The sequence below is a fragment of the Cyanistes caeruleus genome, chromosome 14 (genome assembly GCF_971803275.1).
Source record: "Cyanistes caeruleus chromosome 14, bCyaCae1.hap1.1, whole genome shotgun sequence".
Classification (NCBI taxonomy): Eukaryota; Metazoa; Chordata; class Aves; order Passeriformes; family Paridae; genus Cyanistes; species Cyanistes caeruleus.
This window is the reverse complement of record NC_141714.1, coordinates 16,228,641-16,251,001: the sequence shown is the minus strand read 5'-3', so window position 1 is coordinate 16,251,001 and position 22,361 is coordinate 16,228,641. Positions and strand designations below refer to the sequence as shown.

Here is a 22,361-nt window from a genome sequence, read left to right as displayed (position 1 = left end):
ACTGGTTTGGCCTGTGTAGGAAAGAGGCACCAACCTAAAATTCAGATTATTAAAGGTTGTTGCTTGACCATGTAAGCTGGGGGTTTGTTGGTTGGTTGTTTTCTTTCCATTTGGGATGTGCAAGAAATGGTGAGTTTTTGGCAGCCATGGAAAGTGAATGAGATTATTTCAGTTCAAGTTTCTAAAGCTGGAGGAATAGTGTCACTACTGCAGTCTTGTTTTATTTATGTCTGTGGTAGTTTTCTTACCACAGTTTTGTCTCAGATTTATATTGGCACTAAGACTTGCTATTTTTTGCCACTGGAGATCTGTGGAGGGAACAAAAAAAAAGATAAATTGGGAGTGTGCTGATTTTCTTGTTGTACCTCTTACAGATGGAGAGACTAGAACAGAAATAGTCTTTGTAAGGTGACTTTTTTCTAGGCAAATGCCTTATTGGAGCTGAAGTTAAAAAAGAAAATTCTCAGAAACTGATTGTTCCCTTTTATCTCTCTGTGTTAATCCCTGACAGTTTTAGAATGTGTTATACCATAAATATTTTTATACTTAGTTATTTCCTTGTGGCTTGTACTCTTGAGTTAATTGATTTATTTATTATTTATTTGACATCCAAGACTAGTTTCTGTTGCTGTTTGAAGTGAATATAATTATGGGTTTGTTTCCCATTTTTCAAATTAATTACTATTAAAGATTTACCTTTTAAATGTTTACTTGATTCAGCAATCCAAATATTTAAGGACTTTTGGGGACTAAGATCATACTGCTGTACATTGTAGGCATAAATTATTTTTCCTTCTTATGCTTCTCCTTTATTTTTTCTTTATTTTTGCCCCCAGATCTCAAATAATTGCAGAACAGCTCAGTAACTCCTGAATTATTTGATTACATTATTTTTCCCATTTCTTTATAGTTGTTCTTTGTTTTGTGGCACTCCTTGACATTGAGTTGTTTCCATTAGTTGCTAAAAAGGAATGAACTGGCTTCACCAGGTCTCCCTGGAGAGATTCCTGGTTTTGGAATGTTGGATGAAGTCACTGGGGTGGAAGGGCTGGATTTGCAGCAGACACTGTGGGATCGTGCACTGAGTACCTGTTCCATGAGGCAAGCCATGGCTTCAGGAGCAAACTGTGCTGGAGGTCCTCCTGCTCTCTCTCTCTCCTCATTCTCGCTCTTCCTGGAGAAGGGATGGAAGGGAAATAACTGAGGAGAAGTTGCTCAAACCACTAAGGAGGCCTGGAAAAGTTCATCTGTAAGAACAACCCCAGTGTCTCAGGGTCTCAGGGTGTCCATGGAATTGTCCTTGGGACAAACTGAAAGCCATGGAGCTCCCATCTTTGTCCTTGTCAGTCACCTCCCTGGGATCTCCCAGTGCCTGACAGCACTTGCACTCCATTTACACCCCCCAAACCACGACACAGCAGAGGGATCTCACAATGAGCAAATTTTTGAATTAGTGTTCAGTTCAGAAAGGCAGTGAAAACATCTTTATATTGTTGGGTTCACAGCAGGCTCCACAGGAGTGGAGAGTCACCAGTGTTGGTTGGCCTAGGACAAGTAGCAGGGGCAAGGGAAATCCTGAAAAAGCTGCATTTTCAGCTGCCATAGGTTATTCTTTGGACTGCCAGAGACGCCAACACACTTGGCCAAGGCTGCTTTATTTTATTAGAGCAGGCAGATGTTGAATCCTTAAATACAGCTTTGCCACCTCTGTCTTTTATTAAAGTGAAAATTCAACGTACTACATTCATGAAATTTGTTTGCATAATGCTTTACCTGATTTTTATTAAATTTCACAGAGTTCTTTTCTGTAACAAACTCTCTTTTCAGTGCCAATGTGTTGCCAACCAGCTGGACACCCGGCTTCCCAAAAGCTCACATGCATGTTTGCTAAGCTTGGCAAGTCAAGATCAAAATGAAATTATAATAAAAATCCATGTGGATTCTGAGGTTCGAGACAAAGGTGAGAAATCCTGAAGAGAATGGAGTGCTCTGTAGATGCACAAATTGGGAAAAAGAGTTTATTTCCTTGGAAGATGCTGAGGTTGTTTTGAATAATAGTCTGTGATGAAGGTGTGTGACCTGCTGATTTCCTTCATGCTGATGTGGCTGCCCCAATGTTCAGTAATTTCAGCACTTTGCAAGTTACTTCCTGTGTTAAAAAAAAAAAATGTAAGAGTTCATATCTTGTTCTAATTATGAAAACTGATGCTAAACATGTAATACTTTCCAAAAAAATAATCAGCATAATCCTTTGATGAATGTATCCTGAATTAATTTGTCTCAGAGACAGTAACACTCTGTTCTTACAGCTGTGTGAATACTCACTGTAGGTGAATTCCCAGGTGTAACAGGCAAGGGAAGTGAGCAGAACTTGTTGCCTGTGCAGGTGGGATATGCAGAGGCAGCCCTTCCTGGATTAATGGGATGGCTCTGGACTCTGTGGTTTTCTAGGGGAGCTCCCAAACATCTCTCAATTGGTTTATTCAACACAGGGTACTGCTTTAGATATTCAGAATCAGCCCTTAAGAACTGCTGATGGCAAACTGATTTCCATCTGCGTTTTACACATGACATAGTGTCAGAGACCTTTGAACCTGCCAGAGATAGAATATTGCCAGGTGTCCTTCACACTGGTATGAAATCGGTGGAAAATGGTGCAGGACTGTCTGTTGACTGAGGATTTGTTATATCCAAGACACAAAAAGCTTTAATAAATCTCACCTGCTTATTTGAAGGTTTAGATGTTGGAATGTAAGTTGAGGTTATGACTCAGTTCATAACTCTGGCTGGAGGATCCTGTAATCTGTTTATTTAAATCAGTTTCTAATGGTCTCTGCAGGGATCCTTTGAGCTCTGCTTTACTGGATTCAAGGCAGAGGCTACCAAAGAATCTTACCAGGACTTTGGTTGGCAGTTGTAGTTCAGGGGTGATTAAAATCCACTGCAAAAAAGATTTATTAAAGCAAAGCATGACCTCTCCTGAGCTTAGCTGGGCCAAGCCTGTCATGCAATGCTCAAGGGTTTGTCTGAAGGTCAAGTGATTTAATCAAAAGGCTCCACCCTGTTTTTATCTAAATTACAGATGTCAAACACAGCAATGAAAGTATTTTAACACAGAAGTGACCTTGGATACAGAAATCCACATAATTAAAAAATATGTCCTGACACAGGTCTTCCCTCGCAGGTCATCAGGTCTGGCTTTAAAAATTTATCTTGCCATTGGAAGAGTTTTCACTGCAGTTGGTGAACTGTGTGGAGGGCATGATGTGATGAGCCTGAGTATGGAAATGCTGGAGCTTTGGGATGACTTCAGCTGGAATGGGAAAGATGGAAGTTTCAGAACTAGTTCTGATAGGGTCATTTGTGGGAACTAAGCTCCACTAAATAAAACAGGAGCACTGGTTCTGGAAGAAGAGTAGACAGGAGTGGAAGCTGGGTCCTGCCAATCATTCAGGAGGAAAAAGGATCACAAAATTAACTCTTCTATGTTCCTTCAAAGTGATGTAAATCAGTCGGTGGCCTCATCGTTGTGTATCCACATGGGAGATCTGAAGGCAGTTCTCAGCATGACAAAGTAGATTATTATGAACTTTATTGATTTGTTAATGGACTAATAATTGTCTCTTCTGTTGCTTGCTATAAATTTCTTTAAGGAGTAGATTATTCAGAACAAGATTCTCCTTTGCCCAGCTCTGGCTGTGACTGAATGAGTGTTCTGGGGGAGGCAGAACTTGGGCAAACCTGTCTTGTAATGCAGTTGGTGCTGCATTTAATAATGCACTGGATTGAGAGGGTAAATAAGAGTTGAGAACAGAGGTAAAACATGGGATTGAAAATTCATCTTCTATTTTATCTGTTATTTCAAAGAAACAGTAATTTTTACAAATTGGTAGTTACTGATTTTTCTATTGCCTGTTGACATAGAAAGGAAAGTAAACTCTGAAGTCAAAGCTCTGGCCTACAAGCAGTTTACTCCAAATTCTAGATATCAATCTCCTTCTTCATACAGGCCTGTTGAACTCCTAACCATTACATTGTATAATCATCTTGGAGAATAAAGTGAAACCAGTTGGATATCTTCTTATGCTTTTGAGCCCTTAATAATTTTATTTACTTTATATTAGAATCAGCTCTTGTGTAAAGATTAGGTAGATCCTTTCCATTCAGAATTTTCAAAAATGCTTGGCTGCAAAGGGTTCCCTCATCCCTTTTATTTTCCTACAGGATGATGGCAGGTTTCTTGCCTGTGGTTCATTCTGTATTGTGGTGAATCTACTGCATTAAAATAACATGTGGCTGGTGACGTTTTTGCTTCCCAAGGCACCAAGTTGGATGCAAGTTGTTCCTGGCTGGCAGTTGCATTATCTCAACACAAAAAAGGTTCTGTCTTGAAAATCTGTGATGATGGGGCTCTTCTTTTCTGGTGTCTGCTCAGAGGATTACCTTCTCTGCCTTTGTAGATTGTGTAACAGGAGCATCAAACTCCAGTATGCCGTTAGGACTATATTGTGTGTTTGGTAATAATGATAATATTGGCAATAATGTTTGCCTTTCCCAATCCAGGGCATGAATTTTCACACTTATCATGGCAATATCTGGTTTAATGTGTTCCTCAAAGTGCTGCCCTGTCCAGGCCAGCACTCCCTGGGAGGTGAGTCCTCACAGTGAAACTCAGGGGAGCTGAGCTGAGGAGTTGCTGCTGACCCAGGAGGAACCTGGGGCTCTTATCCTGGCTGAGTTCCTGAGCACCACTTTAGACAAAGCCAAGGAGCAGGAACACATCTCAAGGTCCCAAAGCCAGTGCTGGTTATATCCCAGGAAAATAACCCTTACATGTTCTTAAAAATTCAGATTTCCAGCCTTCAGGGGGTGTCACAGCAGCAGAACCTTTCTCAGCCTGGGACATGGGTGCCCCTGCTCTGCAAAACTGGAGCGTTTGTTAAACTGGGTAGGCAGGGCCAGGGCTTCCCAAAGCCCTTCCTTGGGGATTTTCCCCCAGATTGGTCTTTGATCCTCGATCCTTGTGACTTTGCAATGGGAAGTGCCAGTACTGACACAGCAGAAGGACTGGCTCTTGTGGAGTGCAGGAATTGCTGAAGTTGGAAACAGTGGAAACTTGACTCGTGTCAAACAGTCACCTTGATTTTATACCAGACTGCCAGATACACCAGATTTATTTATTTTTTGTTAGGGATGGGCAACAGACCTGCTGATATCAGAGCTGCTGATGTTTCTCTGTTTTGCCCAATGCCTTTATTTCATTTATATTTTTAAAGGAGAAACGTTTACTTTCAAACTAGAACCTCATGAACTTAGCAATATCTTGGAATATTTATTTACTTATGAAAAGCAGTCACTGTTGCTCCAAACATCCAGTTCACCTGTTCAGCTTGAGTCTGTCACAAGGCTGATTGCAAGAGGCTTTCTTGGAAAGTCAGGAAGAGTGTTGGTAAAAGATTCTGTAGAGAAAACATGTCAATCCTCAGTGTTATCACAGGCATAAATGAGAGCCTGTGCATCCTGCAAGTGTTACAGTTTCCATTCCAGTTTTCAGAGTATCTCCTTTTCCTTTCAGATGAATCTGCGTTCTGTATTTACTGTAGAACAACAAAGGATATTACAGCGTTACTATGAAAATGGAATGACAAATCAAAGTAAAAATTGCTTTCAGCTCATATTACAGTGTGCACAAGAAACTAAACTGGATTTCAGCGTGGTCAGGGTAAGTACTGAGGCCTTCCAGATTTGTTAAGCATACACATTCATTGCTTTACATAAGATATAGGCAGGTCCAGAGTCTCTAACTTTATCCTTGTCTTAAATCAGACTTCTGTTTGTGTGTGACATTCATTTTTACCCAGGGAGCCTATTTAGAGTTTGTTTTCACTGAAATAACTTCACATGACTGTTGAATTTAGCAGGGGCCTGGGTTGCACAAGGAGTCGTTTTTTGTTCTTTGTCTTTTGTTGGGATTTTTTAAATTATTATTCACAAAATTATGAGTTGATTCGCCCTATAGAAACTTCATATAATGTATCAAAGCAAGGTCACGTTATCAAGAAACTATTTTTAAGCTAAATAAGTTTCTATAAATTAATATACTTGGGGCAAACAATTGTGGAACTATTTCTTTTGATGCACTGTCACACTTGTATTCCACATCACAGTCATAAATATTGTGCTCCCTTGTGGTTATTTACAGTGAGGACATTCTTTTCCTATAAAACAAGAATGTCCCAGTGCTAACAGGAGCTCTTCCAGAGTCTATGAATTCCATGGGAAGGGAAATAATAATCCCTTTGTGAAACACTAGACAACAAAATGGCTGTTATCCGAGAGCAGAAATAGAAATCCTGAGGCATTAGATGGAAAAATAACAAAGGGTGGTGGAGCTCCCAGGAGCTGCTGTGACACTGGACACTGAGGAGGAGCAAGTGGGACAAGTCTAGGTTGGTTTTTATTTGGTTTAACAGTGGCACATTGACAAGAACAGCCCAAATCCAAATTCTTACCTGCATCCCCCTCCCTCAGAACACTCTGGAAACATTAAAAGTTACTTTCTCAGCTCGAGGTGGTAGGAGCTGTGAAAGTCAGCCAGGGATTCAGGCTCCTGGGGCAGTTGTAACAGGAATCTGGATGCTGATGGTGCAGCCGGGCCTGGTTTGCTATTTTTGTGCTGATTGCATGTCCTAGAGGAGGCAGCCCAGCTCCCCTCTCCTTGCAGTTCTCTCCATCTTCATGTTTCCTTTCCCTCTCCGTTTCCCTTCCTGCACTCAAGTATCATTCCTTCTGATTTCTTCCCTTTCTGAGCCCTGATTTGCTGCACTTAAACTACTTCTTACTTAGGAAGTGCAGTGGAAACAGATCCAGTTTTTGTCCTGCATTTGTCCTATTTTAGCATGATCTCACCTTTCTCTTTACACCCCTCATTTATGCTTCTCTTAATGTCCCCTTTTTTAACTTTTTTTCTTTTTTTCCCTATAAAACTCCTGGAGAGTGATTAGTTCTTTGCAAAATGATGTTGCAGCTGGCACTTGCAGATAGGATTGTAATAGACACATGAATTCCCTAAATACAATTGGTCAGGAGACTGAGACTCTCAGCAGAGGCAAAGCTGACCAGTAACTGACATTTTACTGCATGTTACAAATTGTGCCTCAAATTTGACATTTTGTAAAATTTGACCAAAAAAATTAGTAGAGTGGAATTGTGTATGGCAGGGATGTTTGTTTTCCTGTAGGAAATTAGTCACGGTGCTGTCGATGAAATAAATCTCAAGGGTAACTTGAAGACAGGAGGCATGAGAGTCTCAGAATTTTTGAGGAGATGGGGCTTTGGAATTGAGGCTGGTGTTGTGGATCCCAAGGAGGAGAGGCCTGGATTTCTACCCCGTCATATTCACAATATTTGCAAATATTTACATACTTGTAAACTTAGGTCTCAACTCAAATGCTTAACATGTCAGCAAATCTGCTTAAAAATGGAATTGCTGATTTTTTTCTGCCTCCTTGACGCTTTGTTTTGTGTTTGTTGTCGTCGCTGTCGTCGTTCGCAGACGTGGGTTGGCAACAAGCGGCGGAAGATGAGCAGCAAGATCGCCACGGAATCTGGGGGCATTCCCCCAGGGACTGCCCCTGCCACTCCCTCCATGCCCCCGGAGGCAGCAGTGAGAAATGTGGTAAATATTGCTCGATCCCAAAGCCAGCAATCCTCTTGGACCTCTTCTAACAACGACGTGATAGTGACTGGTATCTACAGCTCTGCCAGCTCTTCGGGCCGGCCCGGAGCCTCCAAGTACACGAACGCCTCCGTGGCGGAGCTGCACAAAACCTCCATCCCACGGCTCCCGGGCAGGAGCGACGCAGACTTCCAGCAGCAGCACATCCCCCTGGGACGGCAAATACCCCACTGTAAAAACGCTTCCCTCTTAGTGGGGGAAAAGACCATTATTCTAGCCAGGCAAACGAGCGTGCTCAACTCTGCAAACTCCATCTACAGTCACACGAAGAAAAGCTACGGCAGCTCCTCGGTGCAGACGGCGGAGCTGGTGTTACCTCAGAAACCCATGATTTGCCACAGGCCCTGCAAGGCCGAGCCCTTGGGGTGCCAGCGCTCGCACAAACCCGAGCACGCGGCCCTGGCGTCCCACGTGCCCCCCGGGCCGAGGGCTCACCCCAGGGACCCCGCGTGCGGCACCCAGAACCTGGAGATCCGCGAGGTGTTCTCGCTGGCGGTCACCGACCAGCCCCAGCGGCTGGTGGCGGGGAGCACGACGCAGAAACATCCCTCCCTGGAGGGCAGCTGCCTGTCCATCGCGATGGAGACAGGCGACGTGGACGACGAGTACGCCCGCGAGGAGGAGCTGGCCTCCATGGGAGCGCAGATCCAGAGCTGCTCCAGATACTGTGAGGGCAGCGGCTCCGGCCGCTGGGACAACCAAAGCGCGGCCGGGCCGGGCCGCAGTGGGGGCTGTGGGGCACAGCTGGGCAGTGCCAGGGATGTGCCTGACAATCTCCTCTACCACAGCAGAGAGTTCCACCTTCCTGCACGGACCTCATTGCACACAACATCCAGCACGATTTATAACACTTCCAACGCGGCCAGAAGTACCTTTTCTCCTCATTTTACATCTTCAAGTCAACTGAAGCTGTCACAAAACCAAAATAATTACCAGGTAATTCATCAGTTTATCTCTGCTTTCAAACCTCAAAGCTGAGGTTGTAGATAATGCTGTTTCCTTTCAAAGTTGGTAGCTATTAAGCAATAGGTTCACCTTTCTGCAGTCTGTGCTGCTTTTTTGCCCTTTAGTGGAGGTAATTCCTTCTCAGTGCAGGCAGCACTGCAGTGTGGTAGCACTTTTGCCTGTCCAGTTGAGCCCCTGGTAGCCAAATATTGAAGATCAGTGAGGATTTCAGGGATTCCATGGCTAAATTTTGGCTGCAGAAGGGTCATACCTACGAGCTGGTGGTTGCTCAAGCCTGGCTTTCCAGCACACGCCCTGGCCACTCATGTGGGTGTTCCCACACCTCACACGTGGCACAAGACAGGGTTTTGTGCATTTGCTCACCCCATTAATGTCAGCTTGGACTCCTGTACCCCCTGTGCAGGTGGCAGTCTCTGGACCTGTGCTCTGTCAGGGATTAGGATCCCCTGTCAGGGAGTTAACTCAGCTTCCTTTCCCACAGCATCTAATTCAAATAATCAGTTTTATATTCAATCCCTTTATTCCTCTTCCTGTACTAAAACCCCTTTAGTGATACTGAGGGGAAATTAAATGCAGATAACTGAAGAAGTAAAAGATGTTTAGGAGAAACTGCAACACTTGACACATTTTTTTAGGTTTTGATATTACAAGGGGAGAGATACTTGTGCAGGAAACATCCAAACTGGTATTTTTAGTGGATTTTTGCACCATCTGGCATGACATAGCCTGGGGACACTGAGGTAAAAGTCTTTTAAGGCTGACAGGATATGATTCTGTGTGTGTCACCTGCATGCATTTGCCTGTTATTGCCTTTTTTGTTTTATCCTGAAAATAAACCATGTTGACAGCATATCAGCTTTTCCTGCTTTGCTCACCAGGATAAAGAACAAGACTTTGTGAGTCATGTTTTTTTTACCTGTTTTTTTTTTGTTTTTCTTTTCTTTTTTTCCTGACTTGTTCCTATATCAAGTGACCATTTGAGAGAATGTTTCTGAGTCCAAGCCAGTGCCACTTTTTACCTGAATTATTGCTTTCCTGGGTAAACCAGAGGTTTGATGAACAGAGAGTAAATGCAGGGGGTAGATGGCCCATCAGATGAGCTGGCCTCTCCTTTACTCTCTCACACGGTCTCTCAGTGTTTGCTGTCACTTTTCTTACTTGGTTATAGAATTCCTGAAATGCTGTTTACTTTTGCCATCCCCATTTCATAGGAGAAGAAAAGCTGTGGAGATAAGTTCAATAAAGGGTTGGTAAAAGTGCTTGTCATTAAGGACATTTTTTTAAGTTTCATGAAGTGAAATCATTATGCCTCCATCAGCTGTGTGCTCATGGTGCTTTATTTCACTCTTGAAAAAGCATTAGAGAGATTGATCTCTTCTATTATAATTTTTTTTTAAATTAAATTCAGAATAACTTTGTTTTGGGGTTTTATGGCGTAGGAACTGAGTCTTTTTGAAGAGCTAGAACAGTGCATGGTAGATGATATTTTATCTGTCCTTGTGGTGTTTTATGGATCAGAATAAGACCTCTGGAACTTTGTTTTGGATTTTTTTTTCTTTCTTTTAACAACATACCTGTTTTTTTGATGAGTGAGGAATTCATCTGTACCCCAGCTGACCTCCCTGCCTGTCTCAGACACTCTGTTCTTTGGATTTGGAATGTGGATGGAGGGAGCTTCTGTTTCCTCTCATATCCCTTGTCATTCCAGAAGACTTTTAAACCTTAGAAAAGATGAGCAGGATGTTGTTAATTCTCTTACTGCTGTGAACATGCACTCTGTGAACCCCTGAGGTGACACTTCTGGATATTAAAGACTTTCTAAGGTGCTGTCTTGAATCCTTTTAGGCTTGTACAGGATGACACTTCCATTTTTTGTAGTCACTTTATGTTAATTTTATTGCCCATGTTTAGCTAATTTATCCATCAGCACAGAGATGAAAATCCTTAAACTTGGGGAAATCTTCTTGAATTTAAAAATAGATTAAACCTGAGCTAAATGATTATTGGAGTAGTTGAACATCCAAGCAGATGCTTCTTCAAAGTCAGGACTGTGTGATTCATGTTTTGATGAAGTAATTACTGTCATATATTGGTGGGGTATCTAATTAGCAATTAGTTATAGCTTCCTTACTGGTTCAATTAATCAAATTCATGTTAGTGTAACTTAAGACTAAATTTAATTAAGTGATCAATTTTAATGCCTGAGCAGTTTCAGTAAACAAATTCTTCAGCCTACTTGCTTGTCTTAGTTTGACTTCGAGTGTGTTGAAGTAGAGAGGTTATTTGTGCTGCTGTCCAGGCCGAATTGGGATTTAGGCTTGGTTTCTTCCCCCGACCCTAAGGGACAAGAACACTGCTGAGAATTTATGGATTTTTTTTTATTTTGTTCCCAAGCCCAGCCCTCGTGCCTGTTTGACAAAGGCAGCTCAGAGCTGTGCCATGCACATTGTCTTCTTTCAGGGACTTCTCTTGAGATGAACTGGGCTGGTTTTGGCCTCATCCCTGAAATTTTTATTTAATAAAGTCTGACCTCTGGGAATAATGGAGAAGCAATAGGAATGGAAGCAGCTCTCCTTTGCCTTCACATCCCTTCCCCTTCCTTCTCTATCCTGATATCCCTAATTTTTCTGCTGGTACTCAAATCTTTAACATCAGACATTGGACGACTCAGTGACAAACACGAGAGCATTTTTTCTGGAAGTTTAAGTGATGTAATTGAAAAAGGTGTGAGGGCAGCTCAGTCTTCAGCCCTTGTCTGACTCCAGTCTGCTCATCCTGCCAGGTTGGGACAGATGGAAAGGCAAACTGCTGTTGTGAAATACAAGTTTTGGGGTTCCAAAAGTACAGAAACACCCAAGTTGTCACTGTGTTATCTTGCCCTCACCCAAAGAAACAGTATTTTATTCTTGGCAGTAAAGGTGAGTGTGACTTTGGTATTGAATCTTAACCTGTTTACAGACATTGGTGTCAGAACTGAATGCTGAAATCTCAGTCTTGGCTCTCACAGCAACCTAAGCTGCTCTTGTTTTCTGTTTTATTTTCTCCTTCCCTTCTGCAGATTTCAGGAAACCTTACTGTGCCTTGGATTACAGGTTGTTCCAGAAAAAGAGCAGTAAGTACATTTCCATTAAAGTATTTAATGCATCAAGTGAAGCAATGAAAAGTTGATAAAAATGCATTTTGAAAATGTCAGTTCTATTTACCTTGGGTGGGTTCTTTCCCTTTTTCCTTTGATACAAACATGATCTGCAGGTGCAGTGTTTCAGTTGAGGTGAAGTTGATGTTTGTCTTTAAAAGCAGGTCAAGGTTATAATCCAGTGTGAAGTGATGCCCAGGCAGGAATCGTGCTCTTAGCTCAAATACAACATCTGAATTGAGCTTGGAGCTCAGAATGTTTTTTATATTGAAAGTGAAGTGGTTGTTAATTGAGGTAACTGAATGCTTAAGAGAGTAACTCCCTCTGCAGCTTCTCTGCACATGCACAGAATTAGTCAGTGCTGGCTGTAGAAACTTAATCAAGTTTAATTTTATTCACATAAATGTCATTTCACAGTAGCAGAATCAGCCAGTTTTGTGTCCTCAATTCACAGACAACTCCAAACCATGACACAAGGTATGAACCTGCTTTTGTCCTGTGCCACTGAAGTGCCTGAGGGGAAAAAAACCTCTGCCCAACACTTCTGTTCAGTTACTTCTCAGCATTTCCAGCTTGTCTTTGAGGAGGTGTCAGTTCTGCCTCCTTGCCATGGAAATCCAACCTCAGGTGGGATGGTACAGCCAGGCTCTCCAGGGGCTGCTATCTCAGTCCAGCTCTGGCAGAAGCAACATCTGGAGCAGTGTCTGTCGTGGTAACCAAACTCCCCAGTGTGGAGCTGGCAGTGTCCTGGCAGTGTCCTGGCAGTGTCCTGGCAGTGTCCTGGCAGTGTCCTGGCAGTGAGTGCCCTGGCAGTGTCCTGGCAATGTCCTGGCAGTGCTCTGGCAGTGTCCTGGCAGTGTCCTTGCAGTGAGTGTCCTGGCAGTGCCCTGGCAGTGGCTGCTGTGTTGGCAGTGAGGTCTAGGCAATGGAAGAGCCTTTCTCTTGCTGTATCCAGTGCTTTTTCCTTTATTATTTTCAGTTCTTTAGTCTTCAAAAGGTGTGAGTGTGGCAGTGTTTCCTGTATCAGTAGGAATCTGAGGACCATCACATTAATGGTGTTTTCTCTCAGACTTTTTCTAGGTCTCAGCTGAAGCACTTCTACTTTCTGCAGAGTTTGGTACAATCACTTATTTCTTTTCATACAGAGAGCACTTTATAAGAGCATCTCCCAGAGGAACTGGTACTTTTATACAAACCCTGTTGTGCTCAATCCATCTTTTTTCTTTCCTAAGTGCTAATTCTCTTGAGGAGGCTTTTTAAAATGCAGCTCTTTTCTGGAAGGCTCATCCCCTCTATCACTTAATGGCCTTTTAGAGCATCTCACCAAGGAACTGGGGAGTGTCCTTGGGTAGAGTTTCACAGCTACCTGAGGAGGTTTTCCCCTCCCTCCCATTACCCTGCCACTCCATCCATAGCCAATATCCAGTTGTAAGGTAACCCAGGTTGGCTGTGTGATCTGTCAGGTACAAATTCTGCTGCTGAGGTTGTTTTTAGTGCTGTTCTGGGTGTCAGGTGAGTGTCAGGGGCAGCTCAGATTTGACAGTGGGAGCACTGGCCTGGGAGTGGGGTGATGTTGGCCCCTGCCTGCAGCACTGAGGGGGGGTGTTGGGCATTGTGGATACCTGGCCCCAGCTGTAGAAGATATTTGTGGAGTAAATTTTAAACTTTCAAGGATGTGGAGGTGCCTGTTCATTAATCATAGAGTCCTTAAGGTTTGAAAATACCTTTAAGATCATTGAGGCCCACTGTCAGCCCAGCATCAGCGTGGTCATCACCACACCATGTCCCCAGGGGCCACATCCACATGATTTTGGACATTTCCAGGGATGGTGATTCCACACCTGCCCTGGGCAACCTGTTCCAATGTTCTACAACCTTTCAGTGATAAAACATTTGCTGATACCCAACCTGAGCCTCCCCTGGCCCAGCCTGAGGCCGTTCCCTCTCCTCCTGTCCCTGTTCCCTGGGAGCACAGCCCGATCCCCTGGCTGTCCCCTCCTGTCAGGGGGCTGTGCAGAGCCACAAGGGCCTCCTGAGCCTCCTTTTCTCCAGGCTGAGCCCCTTTCCCAGCTCACTCATCTGCTCCTGAGCCTCCAGACCCTGCCCCAGCTCATTCCCTTCTCTGTCCCCAGCCTCCCAATACCTTTCCTACACTGAGAGACCATTAAGGATGGTTATTGGGGAATTCTTTTGGCTTAGACCTTTACTCATTTGCCTTTTTAATCAATGAAATGCATAAACCCCATTGGTTAATACAATCTGTTTGACAACATCTGTGTCCAGATTTGTGGATGCACTTTGCAGTCTGAGTGCAGAATCAGCCTCCTTCAGGAGACAAGTTGAGGACTTGGCACTCTAAAACTGCTGTGTACATACAGGGGTAAGACAAGCAAAGGAGAAAAAACTCCTACTTCCTAGAAACTTTGATTTCAACTGTGAAATTCTTTTGAATAAAGAGTGTGAGGGAACAGAAATAGAATGGATAGAGTTGTAGAAGTGCCATTATGGCAATTACTGCCATTCAAACAGGAAAAAGACTAATCTGTATTTTGGTTAAAATGGAGAAGATTGTCTTTTAGATGCTTTGAATTTTTAATCTTCTGCCTTGATGTTTTGTTTCCCTTGCCCTGTCCTTCAACTGTATCAGGAGAGAAATAAAAGCTGTGCAGTTCTGCAGAAACTCTTTCTTGTCTGCTCAGCTCTGCTGTAGGATGATGTAATCCTGATTGTTAATGAATATTAGTCTAGAAATATCACCCTCTCAGTAACTCGTGAGAGTGTCTTTGGAAATGACAGAGTTCTGTATTCTGTCCTGATGCATGTGAAGTGGCCTTTATGAAAGCATTGATTTTTGGTTTTTCACAGGGTGGTGGAAGGATAACAAGGATTCAAAAATAGCAGTGAAGGTACCAGTTAAGGGGAATTAAAAGGGAGAAAATATCTTCACTGCTGTTCTTAAGTCTTGAGTGCACTGCCTGTGCTTTAGTTCTGTGTCATCTGAGGTCTGAGCAGAATGATTTGTGTTTGTGGTAGATTTAAAAGTACTGGTGTGCTCTGGAGAGCATTTGACACACAGTTGGTGACTCTGGGTAAGCTGTGCCTTAGTGGTGAAGTTTTATTTCAGGGGAGAGAGGGGGCTTGTCTGCTCTGAGCTTCACTTTGGGGTGTCTGGGCTCTCAGTCTGATGTGTTTGGGGGCAGGAAAGATCTGAAATGGGTGGAGAGTGCTAGATTTTGATTTTTGTATCGCTGTTTGCACACTGGCTTTTGAATAAAACTCTGGAGATGGAGTTTTATAAAGTGTCCCCTCTGAGCCCTGCCAGTCGCAGGGGTGCAGACACACTTTGGGCAGGTGGAGGTGCTGAGGTGTGACACCTGCCCCCAGCTGTTCTGGGCATGGCAGCACAGCTGGATTTTGTGGGGGAGACACATCAGTACAACTCTAAAGAAAGCTCCTCCTTGGCCTGGAGTCTGTAAGACTCGGGAAAAACGACGTGAGCTGAGAGCAAACACCTCAGAGCAGCTTCACAGAGAAAGCCCAGCAGGGATTAAAGCTGCCTGCAGTCAGAGGGCACCTCAGCTCTGCCTTTTGTTTTAAAACTATTCCAGGAGGAACCTGTGGAGCTCTCTCCACCTTCCTCTGCTCTCCCAGGAGGGGAGAAAATGGTGCTTTAGTCAAGTCAGTGGGATGGTGTTGAGTGAGACAGTCGGGGTCTGCAGTGAGAGGTGAGCCAAGCTGGAGGTCTCTGGGTGGGAACACTGTGCTTGTTCCTGTTTTGTGGCATTTGGAATGCTCACTAAAGTGTTCCCTCCTGTGAGATATTTTACTACATATCTCAAGGTATTTCTCCATTGGTAATAAAAGCATGGCATGGCCTTCTGGCTGGGAACAGCACCTCCTTGTCCCCCAGCAATGCTGAAGGAATGCAAAGTCTGGTCATCTTGTTATTACGTGATGTGCTGCACCTCAGTGCCAGAAATCACCCTGGCTTATTGTCTGTTGTGAGCCTGCAGCCAAGGAATGCAGCCTTTCTGAACAGGAACTGCAAAACTTTCTGGTCCAATGCGAGGAAGACATGAATAGATCGAGTAAGAATCATGATAATTACCATCTAAAAATCAGTTTACTTTGAGGCTGAACATTTGCTGTTTCATAAATCAGCTCAAAAGCTCCAGAAGGGTGAGTTGTCAGTTTGTGTGGTTTGAGGGCTGGTTTGGAAATTAGAGTGAGATGACTGGGGCTCAGAGTGTCATTTCTTTGCTAGACTGTTCATTGCACTGATATCTCTCTCTTTTTTTTCTCATCTTTTTAGTTGAGTTTGATTTAGAAACAGATATTAACAGAATATCTGTAATTTTGGCTGAGTGCTGAAGCAGTTACAGCTCTTCTCACAATGGGGTGCTATGAAATATTTATCAGTTATGCCTCCATCAGAGCAAACTGCCAGCTTACCCAACCAGTGGGGAAAGATGCAAAAAGTCTCTGCTGCAGACACCTAAAAGTGTGTTCCTCAATGGTGTGTGAGCAGGGAGAGTTGGAGGGTGCCTTCAGACACCTCTGTGCCTGAGTTTGTGCAGCTGTGTCCAGCTCAGGATGGGTGTCACTGCCAGGGGCAGCTTTGTGGCACTGGTGAAACCCGAAGCTGAAACCTCAGGCTGAAGGAATGTGTAATCTGGCACAGCTTTAATGAAGTTAAATATCTTGGTTATTAAGGGAAAATGCAGACCTTTGGAATTTGTGTGTGGGAAATGAAGAAATAATAAACTGGAAAGCAAGAGTGATATTAAATGGTGCAGATGGGAAAGGAGAAACATAGTGGAATTATTCAGAAATCACTGTTAATACATACAAGTAAGATCTTGAGGTGGGAATTGATAATCCTCTGAAGGAAACAGATATTAATTAGTGTCAGGGTTCAGAGAGCTCCGTGCTGGTGTCACTGGGAAAGGTGAATAAGGCAAAGTGACACTGCGCTTGTACAGAAAATCTGGGATTTGTTCATACCTTGAATACTTTGAGTGCTTCTGATCTTCCCATTTCTCCCAAAATATAACAGAGAAGCAGTGACAGGGATCAAAGGCATGGAAAATTTGTTTGTGAGAGGTTTGTTTGCTAAAAATAACCATTACCTCAGCCCATTTCATCACCAAGTATCAGAACTGAATGTTGATTTAATATGATTTCACTGCAATTGAAATGAACACCACGCACAGTGCTCAGCTGCAGCATAAATGCAAGTTATGTATAAAACCTCTAGTTCTTCCATTTTTTAGCATGTCTTTGATTAATAATCTGAAATTTGTGTATAGCTTTTGTGCACGTGGCCTGAAACATTTTCAACTGATGCATAAAACCCGATCTAAAAACGCAGGCTCTAAGAAAAGGCAGGATAAGGACACTCCACTCCGTGCAATTATTCATCCCAATTATAGACACCGGATTTGCACCACAGATATTGCTGCACAGTGTGGGGGGGGACCAGGGGCTCGGCACAGAGCCAGAAATGTCTCTAATAAACTGGGTCATCTCTTCCAAGGATGTTGTTGTTACACTTGGGAGGTCGGGGATAAGCCGGGTTTAACCCTGCGCAAGGCACAGCTGCTGATTCGATTGGCTTTTCCTTGGGAATGGATAGGCTGGATTCTGCTGGACAAAGCATCTCCTGCTTTTTAAACTGTGGCCAACAGAAGTGGGAAATGCAAAGGATTCAGCCAACAGCCAGCACCATCAAGGATAAAGGCAAGGCTTGAATCAGCAAGCCGGGTATCTGAAGAAAGAAAATGAGAATTGTATTCAGAGCTGAGTTAATGATGTAAAAAATAAGAACTGAATTACTGGCTTGACTTCACCTAAAAGAATTGCCATAAATATGAAACTTTTCAATATAATCTTTTTTATTTTTTCCTATAATGATGAATATCATGATATTTGTAGGGCTCTGAGATTTCCCATTGGTCCTTCATTTCCTCTGATGAGAAGGTTATTAACTAAATTGATGGAAGCTTAGTTACGTGTACAATGTAGAAGTTCTATGCTTTATTTTCTGACAAAAGTCATTATGTAATTTTTAAGCAGTTCATAATGCAGGAGTCAAACTTGGGTATGATCCATGTCGAGGGGATGATCCTGTAATTGAAGGTAGTTTGTGATTTCCCTAAGAAACTGCTGATAAAGCCCATGGCACAGCGTGTTACACGAAGGCAGCTAATCTGGAGCTGAGATTTGGACATGCTCAAGTGTCATTTACATCTACTGAGCTTAAAGGTTGACACTGATCCCATGATGCTGATGCAGCAATTGAGAGCAGGGTGTGTAAATGACGATCCCTCAGGATCTCTGCAATCCCACGGAGCTGCTCACTTGGCAGAGCTCAGCGCTGGTCTTGGCAGAACAAAATGGCTAAAATGAGACAGAGACTCCAAAGTAGAAAATATAAGATATATTATCATGATGATAGAGTATTTGTGAGGTGAAAATCATTGAATAGTGATGATCTAATAAGATTTTTATTGAAACATTTGCAGTAGGTCATCAGAATTAATATCTACCCACTAAAATGGAAAAGATCTGACTTTGCTTTCTAAGGAAAATTTTTGAAGGCTAGGCTTTTGCTAAATTCTTTTTTTTTTCATGTAAAGTCCTTGTTTTGAGTAATTAAAAGCTGAGCAGACTCTGCACCCTCCTGAGCACCATCTCTCAGGGAACTCGAGGCAGGCACTGGGTGTCTTTTGTCCCAGGCAGGATCCTCTTGCAGATCACTTTTCCTGTTACCAAGTCCTTGCCCTGGCTTTCTTTCATTTCTGAATAACTGGGAAACGTGGCAAGAAGAAACCTGAGCTTCCTCCACCAGCAGCTGGACTTTCTAATTGTTTTTATTGGTTTTGTTCTAATTTGGCCATTGCAACCACTGGGCTGGGAGAAGACAACCTGAGCAAGGGTTCTCCCTTACCTGTGCTGTAACACCAGGCACATTTCCTGGTGCTCCACAGCATTTCACAGAATATTCTGAGCTGGAAGGGACCCCACAAGGATCCTTGAGTGCAACACTGAAGTGAATGGGCTGAAATGGGAGAGTTGCACCTGGGAAGGCAAATTTGGGTGTTCCAGGGGGGTTTTGTGTCCCTGCACCGATCACAGGGAGCTCTGTGAGTTCACTGCGAGGGCCTCCAGCAGTGTGAACTCTGCAGAGCCAGCAGGCAATGGTAGTTATTTATGTTTAAAAAACACCCACTGTCCTTTAGGAGGTGAGGTTGCCCTGGGCACTCAGGAGTATGGACAGACAGAGTGCCTTGTTTTTCTGTGCACTGCTGTTACTCCTCTGCCTTCCCTCTCCTCGGTGCTGGGCTGCTGCAGAGCAGAGCCCAAGTCCCAAACTGTTTTGCCAGCAGCTATAAAAGGAGTTATTGCTGCAGTGATCCAGGAGATGGCTGTACTTTTGTTCCTTGAACATGGCTTGGCGTCAGGAGGAGCTCAGGTCAGGCGTGCAGCGAGAGCAGCGGCAGCTCCGGGCGAAGCGGGGATTTGGCTTTGCCTGAGTGTGGAGCTGTGCTTTGCTCAGCCTGGAGCAGCCTTCAGTGAGCCAAGTGGATTCCTTTGGGATGAACTTGGCCTGGAGCATTCTGGCTGGGAGCATCCCCTGTGCTGGGCTGCCCAGGGCTGTCCAGGGTGCTCCTCACCATCCCCACTCTGACACCATCAGCTGTGGCACAGGCAGGCTGGGAACAGCTCCTCTGATTCCAGACTGGCATGATGGAATGATAGCCAGGAAAAGCTCTGAGTGCCTGCTACGTACTCAATCGTGGATTAATGAAAATTGGAAAAAAACTCTAAGGTGATCAAGTGTAACAGGACCATATTTGAATTTATCTGTGCATCTTTTTACTGGGATTATTTTAGGAAGACAATAATTGATGCCCCTGTTTTATGTTCATACATTGATGAGACTCAAGTACATCTAACATTTTGAGAAATAGTAACTTTTAAGAGAAGAAAATTGCAACAATTACAATGTTCTGAAGATAACAAAAACTAGAACTGGGAACTGTACAAGATTGTCAGATGATCCTAGTTCTGTGAAATTACTTTTTATTCCATTTACAATTATTTCTTTCCAACTTTTAATGGTTTTTAAATGAGCAAACAGAGAATTCAGCTATTGAAATCATGAGCACAATTCAGCTACTGAAATAATGACACATGTGGCACATGGGCTACAAGTTATGAGTGCAGACTTTGTGGTTGATTTTCTGTCCTCTGAATAGCAGCAGAAGTAAAAATGAGTTGGTGTAAGGAAACTGTAGATTTTAGATAAAATTCTGTGTAAAAAGCATTTGATAAAGCTTGGGAGCTCTTCTAGAGAAATACATTCTGTGCTCACACCAGTTCAAACAGTGGTAAGATGTTTAGGAATTCTTTTTCAGTGTTAGTCCTTTTATCACTGATCCACTATCACATGTTTTGATAAATGTAGACAAAGAGTTTGGGAACTCACAGATAAACAGTGGAACCAATTTAAACTCAAGCTCACCACATAAACATTAAAGTATTCCCTTTAGGAAGTCAGAATCCTTTGAATTATGCATATGTTGTAGTTTGCAGTAAGATAAAAGAACTTTAAGGGGGGAGGGTGAGAAACTTGAAAAGCCTTTAGGGAATAATTTGCATAAATTGGGTGGAGAGAGTAAACAGCACAAGGGGGAAAAAAAGTTATTTTCAGTAAGGCCTTATAGAATGAGATAAAACAAATTACCAAAAAAATCAGGTGGAGCTGAAACAAAGCTGAAGTGCCTCAAATTTGTGTTAATGCTTCCACTGCCTTTACAGCAAATCCCAGGGAACTCTGAAGTGTCCTGGATAAAGAAAAAGAAATAAAAAAAAAACCAAATTATTAAGGGAGACTTAAAAGAGAAGAAGAGCCATGGAGACAGTAGAACGTGTGTGTTACTGTGTGGGACACCTCTGGACATGAATGCTCAGGATAAGCAGATTTTTTTCAATCTAACAGTATTTTTTTTATCTTGCAGTTACAGGACCGCACACAGTTTAGTGACCGAGACTTAGCTACCCTAAAGAAATACTGGGACAATGGCATGACCAGCCTGGGCTCAGTCTGCAGAGAGAAAATTGAAGCTGTGGCTGCAGAATTAAATGTTGACTGTGAAATAGTTCGGGTAAGAAATCCAGAGTCTTCCCTTATCTTGTCGCAGGAGCAAAAATAGGACAGATGAAAGGCTTTAAAAATTTCATGAGGAAGCTTGAAATAGATTTCACGTATTACATAATGAATGACCATGTTGGGAAGTGCTCTCCTGCTCTTTCTGGAGTCTATATTTAGTAAAAGCCCTCAGGTAAGAGTCTTATTGATCAGCAGCAGAAGCAGCACTACGAGCTGTTTGACATTCTCTTGAGTAAGATTTTAAGTAAAAGTGTTACATTTTTGAGGGAGATCCTAGAAGACTGAAAGGTACTATTTATATTGCTAATAAGATACCAAAAAAGGGCTTTCCCAAAGATACAGGGAAAATACTTCTCATTCATGCTTATAAAGAAAATTGTGTGAAAGAAAATCCTCCAAAATAGGAAAAGAAAAATTTCTCAAGACTGTCTTGAGGGCAGGTTGAGATGTGATGGAGGAATTCTGAGTTAGTGTAGTTTGATGGTCCCTATAAGTGGTTGAGGGAGGCACAGGTGTGCTGCAGATAACCTGGCTCCCAAGAACCACTGTACCTCATCTCTTCCAGAGGCTGGGAAGTTGTTGCTGCTGTATCCTGGATGAGCAGACACGCAGCAGCACCCTGCAGCTCTGGGGTCTCATTTGCTCATCCCAGCCTCAGGAAATGGCCCCACTGTTGCAGTCAGACAAGTACAGGAGCCTTCCTTTCCCTCATGACAGGCATGACAATTGGGATTATTCCTTTCAGGCTTCATCCTCTTTTTCCACCTGTTACCCAAATTCCTGACACTGCTGCAGAGCTGAGAGCCCTTGGTGAAACTCTCTTGTGGAGACCTCTGGCTTGGTGCATCCAAACGCTGCCAAAGCTGCTTTTAGCTTGAGCACCAATCTGTTTATTTGTTTTTGTGGCCACATAGGAATTCTAAAAAACCCGATTGTACTTTTGGAGGCTGAAGAAAATCACTCTTTTCTCTGTAGAGAGCAAAGCTGCTCCTTGTTTACCAAGGCCTTCACTTTGCTCTCTGAAAGGTGAAGCTGTTCCCCCTGACAGCACCTCCTGGACAGCACAGTGACACCCAGGCTCCCTCGGTCTGTTCCCTTGGGAACACCCTCATTGGCACACCAGGGCTGACACTGGAACTCTGTGCAAGCCTTTCCACCTGCTGGAATGTTTCTGTCCTCGGGGCAGAGACCGGGAGAGCCCAGGAAGGCTCTGGCATCACCTGCACCAGAACAGACTCACAAATGATCCCATGCACTTCACATGTTTAAGGAAATGTTTAAGGAGAATGTATTTTAGGGCTGGGAGTCTCAAGGTGATTTTCCTCATGGCAATTCCAGTCTGCTCT

At 43.3% G+C, this 22,361-nt stretch overlaps 1 protein-coding gene across 3 annotated transcripts in view; it reads left to right on the top strand.

The window, feature by feature from the left end:
• The window catches only part of HDX (highly divergent homeobox), a 40,213-nt gene that overhangs the window by 2,038 nt on the left and 15,814 nt on the right, over nucleotides 1-22,361 (top strand). For 2 of the 3 annotated variants that reach the window (XM_086850028.1, XM_023925923.2), the window contains exons 2-6: nucleotides 1,828-1,960; nucleotides 5,576-5,722; nucleotides 7,556-8,674; nucleotides 11,763-11,816; nucleotides 20,864-21,010. In XM_086850028.1, coding sequence (XP_086706154.1) covers nucleotides 1,934-1,960; nucleotides 5,576-5,722; nucleotides 7,556-8,674; nucleotides 11,763-11,816; nucleotides 20,864-21,010 — 1,494 coding nt within the window. In that variant the 5' untranslated portion in view covers nucleotides 1,828-1,933. The remainder of the gene's footprint in view (nucleotides 1-1,827; nucleotides 1,961-5,575; nucleotides 5,723-7,555; nucleotides 8,675-11,762; nucleotides 11,817-20,863; nucleotides 21,011-22,361) is intronic. The other variant, XM_086850029.1, reaches the window with a different exon arrangement.